Source organism: Rutilus rutilus (genome assembly GCF_951802725.1).
Source record: "Rutilus rutilus genome assembly, chromosome: 21".
NCBI lineage: Eukaryota > Metazoa > Chordata > Actinopteri > Cypriniformes > Leuciscidae > Rutilus > Rutilus rutilus.
This window is the reverse complement of record NC_140226.1, coordinates 10,468,988-10,484,994: the sequence shown is the minus strand read 5'-3', so window position 1 is coordinate 10,484,994 and position 16,007 is coordinate 10,468,988. Positions and strand designations below refer to the sequence as shown.

General features: G+C 37.2%; 2 protein-coding genes across 11 annotated transcripts in view; one reads left to right on the top strand and one right to left on the bottom strand.

Annotated features, from left to right (window-relative positions):
* cdc42bpaa (CDC42 binding protein kinase alpha (DMPK-like) a) overlaps positions 1 to 9,628 on the bottom strand; it is an 86,628-nt gene extending 77,000 nt beyond the window's left edge. For 6 of the 10 annotated variants that reach the window (XM_084394079.1, XM_084394082.1, XM_084394084.1 and 3 more), the window contains exon 1: positions 8,737 to 9,584. In XM_084394079.1, coding sequence (XP_084250205.1) covers positions 8,737 to 8,914 — 178 coding nt within the window. In that variant the 5' untranslated portion in view covers positions 8,915 to 9,584. Of the gene's footprint in view, positions 1 to 8,736 lie in introns of all 10 variants that reach the window. The other 4 variants (XM_084394081.1, XM_084394083.1, XM_084394086.1 and 1 more) reach the window with 1 other exon arrangement.
* A 4,505-nt stretch (positions 9,629 to 14,133) lies between these two features.
* On the top strand, positions 14,134 to 15,958 carry lft2 (lefty2; the record flags this gene model as incomplete). Its single annotated transcript, XM_084394110.1, has 4 exons — positions 14,134 to 14,398; positions 14,936 to 15,179; positions 15,268 to 15,519; positions 15,631 to 15,958. 4 exons carry the CDS (start codon positions 14,134 to 14,136, stop codon positions 15,956 to 15,958), a joined length of 1,089 nt encoding a protein of 362 aa, XP_084250236.1.
* Between the last annotated feature and the right edge of the window lie 49 nt (positions 15,959 to 16,007).

Sequence of the window (16,007 nt, the reverse complement as noted above, 5' to 3'; positions counted from 1 at the left end):
GACTCGCTCGTATGTATTCTAAATGGCAGATTCTACGCTTACGAGAATACTTGATTAGTTGGTAGAAGTAATTACACATTAATGAGCACATATCATTTTGAAAGAACAAAGTGTTTTTTGCTAAGAATCAACCTAAAAAAATGACATAAATGAAATATTTGGCCACTTCTTTACGATAGAAATAGAACATGTGGACATCAAAACGAGCAAACTCAAGAGCGAGGGTTTAAACTTTTATTTAGAAATCGCCATGAACAACAATTTGCATATTTAAAAATGTATTGATGTATTCTCCTGCGTTAGAGTAGGTTTATAAATGAGTTGCGTTACAAATCTGGTGAAATGGCGCACGATACATTCAAAGATCGTTATATAAGCAACCCAAACTCACAGCATATGCAGTAGGGCTGTGTATTGGCAAGAATCTGGCGATACGATACGTATCACGATACATGGGTCACGATTCAATATATTGCAATATATTTCGATACTGTGCATAAGGCGATATATTGGGATTTTTTAAAAGTAAAATATATTAAAAATATTTAAAAAAAGACATGATGTGCATAAAAGTCAAAGAAGATTACTTTAGGTAAACAATCCAGTACACAGAAAATAAAACTGCCAGTTTGGGATTATGGTTCACAAGTTCTTGGTGAGCAAATTTTTATATGCTCAGCCATAATAAAAGAAAATAGGTACAGCCCCTGTCACAATACAAAACAACAAAGTGAACTGGACGAAAATGAATGAAAGTGGATGAAAGTGAACAAAATGAATGTGTCATATATTGAAATCAAGTTTTATGTGATAAAAGATTTTAAAAGAACTGGACGCGCGAATGAGGCGAACCGCGCCGCGCTAAACGCCTCGTGCCGCAGGACCTCCAGACGCGCGTAAACGCGTCTTTGCATTGACTTAACATTGAAATCACTCGCGCCAGATGCTCTATTCACGTTCGGTGTGAACGATGCACGCGATTACATTTAGAAATAGACAAGCTTTGTTTCCAAATGCACCAAGCAAAGATATCCTTTCAATTGTATAAACTTTTATAAAACCAGCCAATATAATCACAATAAACACATCCAAAATGAAATATTTAACATATAACAACTGCACAACGTCTTATTTGTAAACAAAATGATTTACGCACTAAATCCAGCATAAACTCCGGCACAATTTGCATATGTTTAAACTCTCAAGACAGACGTCACATCCCGAACCTCACAGCAATTGGCTGCCGAGTGCCGACTGCGTTTTTCGCTTCATATTTGTATAAAGGAACTGCCCAACTTTTTGACGCTCTCGGTCGCTCTCAACGCTTTCGCCGGTCCGCTATCAATCCTAAAATGTCCAGTGGACACGCACCGTTATAGGCGAGCCTGGCGAGGACACTAGTAGTGGTGCGTCTCAGCATAGCTATCTATTGGTAGGGATTTAAACAACATAACCACAGTGAACCACTGTCTTACGGTCTTACCATGAATATTTTTGGACGTAAAAAAATTATTAAAAAAAATCGATTTTGCGTTTTTGAAAATCGATACAGTATTGCAAAATAAAATATCGCGATACTCAAGTGTATCGATTTTTTCTTACACCCCTAATATGCAGAGATGGAGTTTGTTAACAGAGCTGCTGAGTACATGATAACAGCGCATATATTATTTAATTATCATATGCAGTAAAAGACTGAACAATATAATGCAAGCACAGTAAAAGGTTTTGCCACAAACTCACCTCTGACATGCTGACGACACCTCGACAAGAAATGCTGTCACGTTTTAATATTGCAAGATCTCGTCACACCCCAACTGAATATCAAGTTTTATATTGATCTATAAACACACAACTACTAAGCATGGAAGATAATGGGATATATCCACTGATCTATATAATGACATTCTATATAGATCAGTGGATATATCACTTCTTGCTTCACACAGTGAACACACCTCTGGCAAACAAGGCCAAACATCTCAAGCTGCAAAGGGCGAGTTCCATTAGCCAAAATGTCAGGCGACTGATTTGTTGATATGAAATCTACACACATAGCTTTGTGGGATATGAGCGAGATTCCACATAAACAATGCTGTGAATATCAAATGTTACCACAGTGTCAGGCATCCTTTTACAGGGCATTAGAAACAGATGGAAAACAGACCACCTGGAACTGCCATCATGGTCTCTGATACATCAACCAGGCAAAGTGTATAAAGTCTATTCATGAAGGACAGTTTAAAGGTCAAGCCTTCCTTAGAAGAACCTACACTGTTTCCAAAGTGTCCAAAACAACTGCAGCACACTCAGGTCGGTATTCATTAAAGATCTGAATGCAGAAAGCTCATTGTGTATATCACTGTCACAGTCTCCAGAGCAAGGGGACACAGAGCTGCAAATCAAATGAACCACACTATCTATCTCCTGCAATACCCGCATTAGGACACCATATAAAGGCAAAGACACTGGCAGGATCATTAAAACACGCTTTCCATAGAGGGAAAGAAGCGCTTAAAGCCAGACTGCAGAAAGACTCACAGATAAACTTGTGTCCAAATCCAACATCAAGAGCATTTTCACTGTGAAAAGTCAGCATAATATAAACACTGGGCGCAAAATAAATTGTCAGCTTTCGTTTAATAATGTCACAGGGTTATAATTTCATACACTAAAACGAAGAAAAATAAAAACGATTTCAGACCAATTTCAAATCAAAAGAACCTGTAAATGGTGATATAATGTGTAACACAACCTTATAATCATAAGTTCACACAAAAACGAAAACTCTGTCATCATTTACTCGCCCTAATGTCGTTCCAAAGCCGTGAGACTTTTGTTCATCATCGATACACAAATGAATATCTTTTTGATGAAATCTGAGAGCTTTCTGTCTCTCCATTGATAGCTAAGCAACTACCACTTTGACGCTTCAAAAAGTTCATAAAGAGATCGTTAAACTAATCCATATGAATTGATCGGTTTAGTAGTCCAAATTTTTTCAAGAGATATGATGAACAGATTTAATTTAGACTTTCACATATAAAAATTCATCAACTCACACATCAGTGATGGTAAATGGAAGCTCAAGCATGTTTACTTGCCATGTGAGGACCAATGAGGTTCATTCTCGTGTTACGCAGGTTCTGTTTATGTTCGTTGATCAATGTTTATATGTGAATGAAAGCCTAAATTCAATCTGTTCATCCTATAAAGTGTTCGAGTCTCTTCAGAAAAGTTTGGACTAAACCGCTCGATTCATACGGATTAGTTTTGCGATCTCTTTATGAACTTTTTGAAGCGTCAAAGTGGTAGTTGCATAGCTGTCAATGGAAGGACAGAAATTGCTCAGATTTCCTTAAAAAGATCTTCATTTGTGTTCTGAAGATGAACAAAAGTCTTACGGGTTTGGAAAGACATGAGGATGAATAATTCATGACAGAGTTTTTAGGTGAACTAACCCTTTAAGGGTGTTAATCTATTTATGTTACAAATACACAAAAACCATAATATTACATTATGTCAAAAAGGATAAAAACAACATGATCTGCAAGGATACGATAGTCTGTTATTCTGAAGATTAGCCATGTTATTAAACTTAAAGGGATACTCCACTTTTTTCGGAAATAAGCTCATTTTACATCTCCCCCAGAGTTAAACAGTTGAGTTTTACCGTTTTAGAATCCATTCAGCCGAACTCCGGTTCTGACGGTACCACTTTTAGCATAGCTTAGCACAGATCATTGATTCTGATGAGTCCAGTAGCATTTCTTTCAAAATGACCAAAAAGTTTCAATATTTTTCCTATTTAAAACTTGACTCTTCTGTAGTTAAACCGTGTACTAAGATCGACGGAAAATGAAAAGTTGCGATTTTCTAGGCTGATATGGCTAGGAACTACTCTCATTCCAGCGTAATAATCAAGGAACTGTGTGTCTGTACCATGGGTGCAGCAGGCGTAATGATATGACGCAGCGCCTGAAAATAGTCCCCAGCTCGGTAACTTCTTCCAACGTGACCGGGACTAAGTTTGTCTAACCTATTAGACCTATTTTCAGGCGCTGCGTCATATCACTACGCCTGCTGCACTCATGGTACAGCCGCACAGTTCCTTGATTATTACGCCGGAATGAGAGTAGTTCCTAGTCATATAGGCTTAGAAAATCGCAACTTTTCATTTTCCGTCGATCTTAGTACACGGTTTAACTACAGAAGAGTCAAGTTTTAAATAGGAAAAATATTGAAACTCTTTGGTCATTTTGAAAGAAATGCTACTGGACTAATCAGAATCAATGATCTGTGCTAAGCTATGCTAAAAGTGGTACCGTCAGACCCGGAGTTCGGCTGAATGGATTCTAAAACGGTAAAACTCAACTGTTTAACTCTGGGGGAGATGTAAAATGAGCATATTTCCGAAAAAAGTGGAGTATCCCTTTAAATGGAATTTGAAACTGTAAAAAAAAAAAAAAAACTGATAGTGTTTATGCTTTGGCCCTTGTTTTCATCTGTGAGAAAGCCAATAACAATAGAGGAACAAGTCTGGTCCTAAACCCAATCCGTTCAGAACAGACATCAAGATTTTGCATCCCTAAAAGGCATACTGGTCTTGCAAATCACAGTGACTAAACAAGTGTTGACTTGCCGTATTAAAAATACAAAAAAAGGACGAAATATAAAGGAAAAGCTTGCTTGTGACGAGGAGGATTCAACCTTTGAATACGAGAAACCTCCCAAAGTTAATACAAACCTAATCCCAAAATATGAGACCGGTTATACCTGACAGCGAACCCAACCTGCATAAATAAACGTAGACGGTATGAAAGCTAAAACACTGGAAAGGCAGATGATGTTGGGGTTGTGACAGGATAGTCACATAAAACTGCCCGGGTTGTCAATTTAAACCAGCTGTCCGGGGGAACTCACTATACAGGGGGACTTCTTCAAATACCAGAGGGTAGTTGTTAGTCACCGTCCACCGAGTCAGCCTTTTCTTTCAAACAGTTGGGCCTGAACGGCATCTGTGACTTACACATTCCTACATTTGCCTTTGAGTCTTCAGGCCTCTTTCAGATCAGCACAGAAAGCAGAAAGAGCATGAAATTGACACACTAATTACTAGTCAAATAATGCATTTAAAAAAAAGTATAAAGAAATGCTGTTAAGTGTTAAAAAATTGGCTGTTTTGAGGGCTAACATGCACATCAATGAACATTGTTTTGATGTCATAATGTCTAAGACATGCACAGAACACGTGTTGGAAAGCAAGCAAATCTAGATCCACTGATCAGATTTTGCTTCAGCAAGGTTGTGCATGTAAACAGACTCAATTTGCCATTCATTTATGTGAACAGTGACCATATGAATATGCCTAAAGTATATTAAAAAAATGAATCACCTGATAAGGGCAGATATTGAAAGCATACAATATCAATACTAGGGATGCACCGATATGACAATTTTGGCCTATACTCATAACCGACAATTCTTCATATTTGAAAGCCGAAAACCGATAAATTTATAAAAATTTTGAGAACCTGATTATAAAACCAAAAGTCTCACCATTAAAAGACATGTCCCAAGCACACAGTTATAATGTTTTTATTAAAATTGTATGTAGCCCATATGACTGCACATGTTGCACTTAACTGTATTTTCCTTTTTGAAGTGATTTCAATCATATTTCAAGTGATTTAAAACCATCATGGTGAACAGTGAGCATCTGAAGTGTCTCAGCTGAAGGAAATAATCCATTATTTATCGGCTTTAATATATTGATATTAGGGCTGTCACTTTTGTGAAAAAATCCTGGTAGATTTTTGAGACATAATTCCATGTCTAAAGACGTTTCCATTTTAAACGCCAAATATAGGCAAATCCACAGACAGCTAACAGGCATTAGGACGAACGTAAAGAGGGCCCTTGAGACGCGCACAAGTCAGCAATATTCCTGATGATTTATTGGCGTGAAGTTTCGTGCACAATGACAAACAGGAGTGCAACATTCTCGAAAAACAATAAGCAGAGTGGACTGCCATAACATCAATGACAAACATTACGGCAGGCTTCAACATGGCTGTGTTTACGATTAGAAATGTCAAACAAATTTCGCCTACGTGGGCGATTGTAGACCGTAGCCGGAATCTGTATCTGTATGCATGAGACTGTCTGAATACCGGCAGAATTCACAGTTTTGTAGTAAAAAGAGACACAATATGCAGAAGTATAATTTGCTGTTTTGTGTGTTTGTCAGAGCCTGCAGTTGCTGTGTGACGCGCGTTCCGAGAAAAGACCGTTAAAATCGATTCCCAATTTTCGTTTTCGAAACTTGTGTTGGTTGGTCCGATCGATTGTGCAATCGATTTTCGAACGTAAAGTGACAGCCCTAATCGATACGATAACGATGATTTAAAAAAAAATCTACATATCGGCTGATACCGATATATCGTGCATCCCTAATCAATTATGCCTACTTTTTCTAATTTAACAGTGTATTAGACATTACACAATATAATCCGATGCTGGATTTCACTTCAAGTAAGAAAATATTTAATACAGTGAGCAGTGGCCAAAAGTGATGTCTGGAGGGGATATTTGTTTTTAATGACACTACAATTTCGACAAACCATGAAAATATGAGGAAAATACTATATAGTATTTTAAATATTTTAAATAAGAGGGAAGAACAAAACACTGAACTTGGTTATCTGACAAAATTATTTGGCGAAAGAAGCAAACTACAGCTACAGATTTTATTTTACTATGCAAAATATACATAGAAAAACTAGACTTTTTTTATTTATATATATATATATACATATACATATACATATATATATATATATATATATATATATATATAAAACCTGAAATTACAATTTTGCTCATAGGTAGCCTACAGCTTTTGGATTTGCAGCTACAGGATTTGAATCTACAAACTTTCAGTTTCTAGTATAAACCACAAAACCCCAACAACAGCATTTCAACATGAATTAATTAATGTATTTCTCCTCCAGACTATATAAATCAACCCATGACATCAGTTATGATGGATGTTACATTTACCATCTCTAAAACTGTCAGATAAAAATGAAAGCATCCCATCTGAAGCATGCGGTCTTCACAGGAATATAACACAAGAGATAACACAAATCTGGCTGATGATCTGGGCACGAGTTCAACTTGTCCTGGCATCGTCTCTAACCAACCTGTGGCTTAAAGGTGTGTAAAGAAGATCATTTTAGCCTAATGCAAAGGAGAGAGTTTTTACAATGCTGAACTAAAGTTTTAAAACTAGAGTACAAATAAATGACCTGAAGAGCAAATTCCAGCAACATTGCAGCAGCCAAGTTAAGTAGCACATGCAAAAAAAAAAATTGGAAAGTCTCTAAGCATCAATGAATCTGCAATAAGCTGACAAGAAATGAATCTTTTTCCAAAACATTAGCCTAAAATATAGCATACGCTCTGCTTAAGAGGTCTACAAGTGCATAGAATAGATTCACAATTGTTTTCTGTTCCCCTACCAATAAGAACGATCACGTAATATTATTGTGTTACAGTGTGTGCGTTTATTATTCTCTGCCACACTCGTTCGGTCTATCCTGCGTGCATCATGCCTTCTGTTTCCATGGAAGGAATGTTTACCGTTCAGGTCATTCAGGGTAGCTGCAAGTCACGCCACAAAACAAACAAACAAACGGCACACTATGTTCATTCACGGTGGAATGTGATGTAGCGCTCCAGTCATTTCCTGCTCAACTTAAACATGTAACAAGTTTAAAGTCATATTCATTAGTTAAGCTGGGTCAGGAGGCGCCTGATTAAACATACTCAAACAATACACTGCTTTTCCCCATCACACTATATGCATTTCAGTCACATGACTGGCCACTTAATACTTCCCAGCATTGTCTACTTGAATTCAGTTAATGTATTTACAACTTCACCATCACAAAAGCCCATGTCATATTCCATGCTTGGAGGAATACTTTGTACAACACAAAAGAGGCAGATTTCATGTGTTAGTCGAAAAGAGAATGACACCATATGACCCAGGGGACTTTTTCTACCGTATACATGCTCAATCCCAGGACCAGCTGTAGTCTTTCCTATAGGGAACCAGTTTGATCAATCACTATGACAGTGAAAAGCACATCCTTCAGTGTCAGAACACTTTGCCACAAGCAGAAGTAGAATTCTTTCATAACTTTTCCACTAGCCCTTTAAGACTTTTAATAGCACACATTCTTTTAAATAGAAACCGTTTAATCAAAGTCCAATAACTTATACTCCCTTTCTGAGGTTAATTTCAATCCATTCCCTATGATATACTGCTCAGCATGCTGGTATGATGGCTCAGAATTTAACAGCATGTTGCTACTTGACTTTTCCAGGGCTGTACACACACACACACACACACACACACACACACACACACACACATCTATGATTCAGTGCTGCCAAAGACATTTGTTGCATAAACTTCAGTCCATATTTATGATGACTCTAAAATCCAAACATCTAGTGAACTTTAGTACTACAATAAGATGATTTAATCAATAAATACAATGACTTGAGATGCTTTAAACATAAAATGCATGGGTTTAAGTTGACTTGAACATGAAATGCATTGATTTAATATGGGTTAAACATGAAATGCATTGGTTTAAGATGGCTTGAACATGAAATGCATTGATTTTCAAGAAGCAAACATGTCTTTAAAAGCATCATACTCACCCCATTCCAAAAACTCAGCAATGTTCTTCTCTCTTCTGAGTGGGGAGTTGATGCACTCATCATAAATGCAGATGAGAACATCCAGAAGAGTTTCCACACTAAAACACTGTCCATTAGACTGGACAGGACCATCCAGGATCAGTTTCTCCAGCTTTTTCAAACGCACTTCTCCAGACATGGTTCAAAATTGCTTAATTTACAGATATTTAAGTGCCTTTACTGTAGCTACTCAAGCTAACCAGCTAACAACATTCTCACGACACAATGTATCTTAACTGTTTTTTTCTAATATAAATACAAAAAAATCGTGTATTAATAATAACAAAAACTAGTGTCAAACCATGTCAAGTAAATAAACTTCAAGAAATTCCCAGTTTGTTCAACTTTAACGGGTTAAAATAACTGATGCTAATGATCCGGCTAATAAAGACGTTCGGCTAGCAGGCTAGCCGATTTTAGCTCGTCCTCGAAGAGAATTCTCCTCAAAACCAACAGAAATAACATGACACGCCCCCCAAATGTTATGTTCGGGCATTACGTGTGTGGAAAATGTGGATAAAATGTGTTTATATCCGCAAAAAGTGAGTTTAGCGAAGTTCTCCAAAGGCACCGATTGAGTGTCACTTAGTTTTCCTCATTCCTTTTCCCATGAATAATTCCTGAAAAAGTAAGTCCTGCCAGCGGGATGAAATCAGTCCGTCAGATGATGATGGTGGTGATGGTGGTGGTGAAGATGGGGTGAGGATGAGGAGGAGGAAGGTGGCGGTGTGGATGCGGGGTGACGGGGTGATTCTCTCTCATCTGCCCGCCGACGGTGAGTGTGTTTCAGGAATGATGAGGAGAAACATGGCGACTCTCTCTCTCTCTCTCTCTCTCTCTCTCTCACTCACTCACACACACACACACACACACACAATCACATTCAGACACACACAAATAAAAATAAACATACAAAGATAAACAGTACAAATACAAGGACACATGTAGCTACATACCTAGAAGAACACACATACAGAATATATAGACACTCTAAAGAAAAACAAAATAAATAAATAAATACATATAAATACACTTACTTACATACATAAATAAACACAGGTGCGTATACAAACACAAAGACACAAGTTTACATATAATACATAAATACACATATATAACAGCTGTTTTGCTTAAGCAGAGAATTTAGGGAGGGAGGGAGGGAGGGAGGGGTGGGTTGGGGTGGAGGGGGTTGGGGTCACGTGTTCACACTTTCATTTTTCATGATAACTTGGATGGTATCAGTCAGATATGCTTATAGGGATGATTTGCTGTAGTTTAGCTGTTTAGTTGAATTAGTTAGGCTACTTTACTCTTCTAATTTATATAAGGCTTAGTGATATTTATATTATCTGTAATAATCCATAATTGTGCAATACATTTCTGTTCATATATCACTGAGAGAAATCTATCTATCTATCTATCTATCTATCTATCTATCTATCTATCTATCTATCTATCTATCTATCTATCTATCTATCTATCTATCTTTAATTTTTTGTAACCTATACGTCTAGAAACTTTAATAAGGTGTCTATCAGTCAAAGGTAAGAGCATTCTTTAGGTAAAATATTAAATTATAGTACATTTATGTAAAATTTTAAAATGCTTATAATTGGAAAATACTGAAAAGTAGTTTTTTTCTTACTGTGAACTTCCAAGGATAACTACAACAAGTATAGCCTATATAACAAAATTCATTCCACTAAAATTAACAACTTTAATTGCTGGCATGGATGATAACTCATTGCACTTTTCAAACACGTTGGATTTAATTACTAATGAAGAAAATAAAGTTGAAGTTGAGGAAATGACAGAAAACATTGTGACAAGTTGAATAAACACGTCACAGTATGAAACAGCCATGATGTTCTGCTCTAAAACTAAGTTTGCTGGCAATAAATGCTCTCACTGTACCATAAGAAATGAATCTATAGTTGACCTTTACAGATGAAGGGTGAGTTACAGTAATGTGGCGGTCTCTACCGGTAATCTGTTTACAGTATCATGCTGTAATGTAAAATGCTGTATTTGATGCCATCTGTCTGTCAGTCTCCCTTCTTCTGATGCATCTCTGATGAATCTGTCATTGACACTCTCATTCCTCTCCCTTGTACTTTATCCTGTTATATGTTCACAAATTTTAAATCTCTCTGTCACACACACACACACACACACACACACACACACACACACACACACACGCGCGCGCGCTTATAATGTAAAAATAATTAATTACATTTGGTTATCCGCATAAATTTCAAAGTAGAAACTATATCTATAGAAATCTATAAATGTACCAAATGATTAAGATCAGTTGGATTAAATAATAGAAAAAAATATATTAAACTGAACGAAAAGAGATAGAAATAGCGTTATAAAGGCAGTTACTGTGAATGAAACATTTTTACAGATGAAACACTGATACTTTGTGATTTTGTGTATTGTACTAACACAACTGAATACATGCTGAAATGTTAGACTTTTGACGATCTGTTGTGATATTAGTACTAAGAGTTTTGAAAATGTAAAAATTGTGTAAAAAAAAAAAAAACCGTTATAATGATGACTCAGATCATGTTATTACGACTCAGAATAACATTTATTTTACTGTGGCATATTGACATAAATATGTTTACACCGTAGTCTATGCTGAAGGTTCACCGCCGGCGCAATGCATTGAACATAAACGTGCAGTATTTATTAGCTATATTTTGATCTGTCTGCAAAGTCTGCGAATGCCAGAGCTCCCTCTGGCGACTGGAACAATCCACTGCGATTCTCCAGACAGTTTGGCGACAGTTCCACGCAAAAACACGGTAAAGCAGCGTCACCTACAGGTCATTTCAATGATCAATCTACTACTTTTCTAATGGCGTGGACATAAAAGGTTACAGTTTGGATGTGAATGAATTTATGAACATCATTTATGAAATGTAGGCAAACCGTGATTCAGAATAAACTCTTCTGGTTTGGCATTCTCAAGCAAAGCAAGCCAAACCAGACTGTTTAATAACAGTTAGTCTGTCTGAATAGCTTAATTTCATTTCTATTAGTCTAGATAGTGGATCAAATCAAGCCCTCCATCATAGCAGTAAACATGAAGGACATCTGAGCTGTGTAGCTGGGCTGGTTTCTATGAACAGGGTCTATAATGATCATCATTAACACCTTTTGTGTTTATTGGGGCTCTTGATTAAAAGGGGTAAAATACAGGACAGTGTTATTGTTGGTTTAATCCTTCTGATCCCTTTTCACATGCAATTAGACAATGAGAAATACCACTTTCAGTCTAGATCATCTAATTAATTGATGTGCTAGAATTTGCAGCATGGAGAAATCAAAGAAAGTCAGTTGTAACACCCCACCCTCCAAAACAACCGTCTATATAGGTATAAATAATAGTTTCGCTTAATGAGTCATTGAAAGTTTCAGGTCTAAGATCTTTTGTTATGTGCTGTGTATTCAAAACATTCTCAACGTCTCATAAAATATCTTACAGGGACAGAAGGTGTGGAATTTACCATTGAAAATGTACACTGAAACCAGTATTTTAAAATATAATTTACTAATATTTAATACATAACTACGTTATGACAAAAGTTGAACATTTTTCAGAATTTTTTTATTTTCTTTTCTTAACAAAATAGTTTTTGACATTCAAAACATTTCAAATTCACAAGAACATTTTTCTGAATGAATGGCATTAGTATTTATCTGCATGAATACAAAACTTCAATCCTTTAGTCTTTATTCATTTGATGTCAACCCGCTTCTCTCTTTAATCAATGAGGACAGTTTTTTAATGACTTGCAGGTGAAAGATTTGACAGTGATGCAATTGTGTAAACGCATAGATTTAGCATTTCCCAAGTCTTTCTGAGCTCTACAGATTATTACTTTTTCAATTATTATTATGCCTTATCATCTCAAACTACAACCTGTCAACTGGAGTTTTCAGTTGCCATGCAGCATGCACAAAAATGAATAAAATCTATATTTTTTTAACAGTTCTGTATTCATTTTAGCCCTTTAAATGCATGCATGTTAGAGAAAATGTGCCTTATCTGTAGTGCTATTGACTTCATTTGGAATAATAATAGCCATGTTGATTGTAAACATTGGATTGTACTTGTCTTGCCCGTCCTGACAAACAGCGTCAGATAATAACACGATTACCATGAAAACATGGCTGTGTAGCAAGTAAATTTGCTTAGCTGTCTGACGTGACGTGATCCGTCATCAGCCGTTCCTGTGCCGTCATTGTCTGACATCCCAGGACAACCTGCGGGCCCAATACACAATACACAGACTGGGGTAAGTTTAGTCCTTCTGTTGGCAGGACAGAAGAGGTCTGATCAGTCCTGCAATAGTAACAGGATAATCACCCCCTTGAGAAAACTCCCTCCAATCCACATCCCCTCAGCTCACTCCTGGATTTACTGCCCTGTGTTTGTGGAATAATGGACAGCAGGGGTGGGCATTTCTCAATACACTTCCCTCTCGCCTCTGCCCTGCCAAATACACTGCTGCTTTTACCAAAGATGGTTAAAGCTGGAAAGGAGAAGGGAATGAACTGAAACGCAGGCAGAAAGAATGGAAACGAACACGACAAATAACTGAACCGTGCACTAAATACACTGACACAATTTTAAAAGTTGTATTAGTTGCATTGTAAATACATAAATGCTACATTTTCTTCACAAAAACACATTCATTACGCTTAAGAAATAATAAATGAATGGAATAAAAAAGAAATCATATTGTAAAAATGCTTTGAAATAGGTTAAACTGATAAATAAATGTATAACGTACATAAATATAAATACATGAAGTCACTGTATTTTTAAATTTTTTATGAATACAAGTTATATATATATATATAATGCACTGAACATACTTAGGATGAAAACTGTTCTTCACAAAAACACATTCATGTTTGCTTAAAAACAATCATAAATAATGTAAAAAAGTGTTTTATTCTAGATTAAATTAATAAGTAAATGTATAAATACATAAATATAGTGTAAATACATGGATACAGTATTTACTAAATATATAATATATAAATATAATATAAGCATTGATATAAAAATAATATATAGCCTATATATTAATAATATATATAAAAATATATAATGTCCTAAACATACTTAGGTGGTCTAAATGGGACATGGCTTTGAAGGGTGTCTTTTTTAGGTTGCCTCCCCTTTGTGGAGGTGCGAAAAGCCAGACAGGGTGTGTGTGTGTGTGTGTGTGTGTGTGGGGGGGGGGGGGGGGGGGGGATCAACTGTATATAAACCCTGAGAGACTCAGTCAGTCAGTCAATCAGGAGAACGACACTGGCATCACTAGATCAAGCATGGCTTTGCTCATCCAGCTGTTCACTTGTGCCGCAGTGATCTCATTCACTGAGGGATTCCACCATGAGGATATGAAGCAGGCCATGCTCCAAAAACTCGGACTAACGGAACTTCCCAGGATTCAGAAGAGAGATTTGGAGAACCTAGTCGTCCCGGCTCACATCAAGAACAAATATCTGTCCATGCTGAAACTTCATAACAAGCGTAAGAGGAGATCTGTGCCAAGCCTGGCGGGCATTCTGAGAGGCATCCATGGGAGTGCAGGTGGGTCACATCTGACAAATGTTTTCAAAAACGTTTTCAAAATTGTACTGTATTATATGTTTTAATATTAGTTCATGTACTTGGTATCATGAACAAATAACAAACCATAATAAATGCCACAGATAACTGGACCATGCACTTAAATTATTTACAGGATTAGCTGATCTTGATTAATGTTAATATGAATATATTATTGTTGCAGCATTAATGTATAAAACTTTTAAAGATAAAAATGTATTACTATGTCAAAATGATCATTAACCAAAATAATTAATTGGGTTTATATTAACTATTGCATTAACTAATTCAATTTATTGCAAAATCTTACCACTGAAATTATTCTTACTTAATTGATTACTTTATGCCTTGATATTTATTTTCGACTACTGTCAATTTACTTACTGATCAAGAAAATATCAAATATAAATGATCATACCAAATGAAATGAATGAGAAAAAGTTGCTAAAAAATGAAGATAAACATTTCACAGCGCATCTCTCATGAACAGTGATCTAACGTATCCTCTGTTATCCACAGATATCACAGGAGAAATCAAGTACTCGGACACAACCCGGCAGCGTCTCGTGTTTGACATGGAGGCCAGGCTGCAAGAAAACACCGAGGTCACTATGGCCGAGCTAAAACTTTTCCAAACCGCGGCACAGAATCCAGCCAAACCCGAGCGGAGGAACCACAGACCCATTAACAACGCCAGAGTGAGCATCTACTGGGTGGAAGTACTGGGAGACGGATCCAACAGGACATCACTCATAGACTCAAGGTATGTCACATGTCCAAATACAAATAATTACAAACTTTCATTTTGTAATGCATGAATGGAAACTCATCAGTCTATGCTTTTTTAATAGACTGGTTCCTATCCACGAGACCGGCTGGAGGAGCTTTGACGTGACTCAGGCCATTCATTACTGGTCTAAATCCCAGAAGAAGACTCGTCTGCATCTGGAGGTGTGGACCGAGGGAGAGAGACCTGGGAGCTACGCGGCTGAGATGGCCAAAAGAGTGCGCTTCTCCACACAGGACCCGAAGGAGAACACCCTGGAGAAGGATACGGGTGCACCTGAACTTGTGTTTTACACCTTAAACCTGGATGAATACGGGTGAGTACTGTTATTAAACTGGAGCTTACTTAGATTCCATGACTTGCATTGAACTTCATACCCGTTTATCATATATTCATTAACTAAAATCATTCATTTCCATGTCAACAGATCCCAGGGTAACTGTAACTCCAGCCCAAACAGCAGCAAGTGTTGCCGGGAGGAGCACTTCATCAACTTCCGAGAGCTGACCTGGACTCAGTACTGGATCATTGAGCCGGCCGGGTACCAGGCGTTCAGATGCGCAGGAGGATGCAAGCAACCCAAGCGCGGTTACTATGGATACGGGCAGAGGACCTGTGCGGTGATGGAGAGCGCGCCGCTGCCCATGATGTACCTGGTCAAAAAAGGAGATTACACTGAAATCGAGGTGGCAGAATTCCCAAACATGATTGTTGAGAAGTGCGGCTGCTCCATGGACAAAATCCCCCCGGTCTGAGACGGTCTGTGGTTTGCTCTCAGATGAGAGGTGATGGTGTTTTCGATTT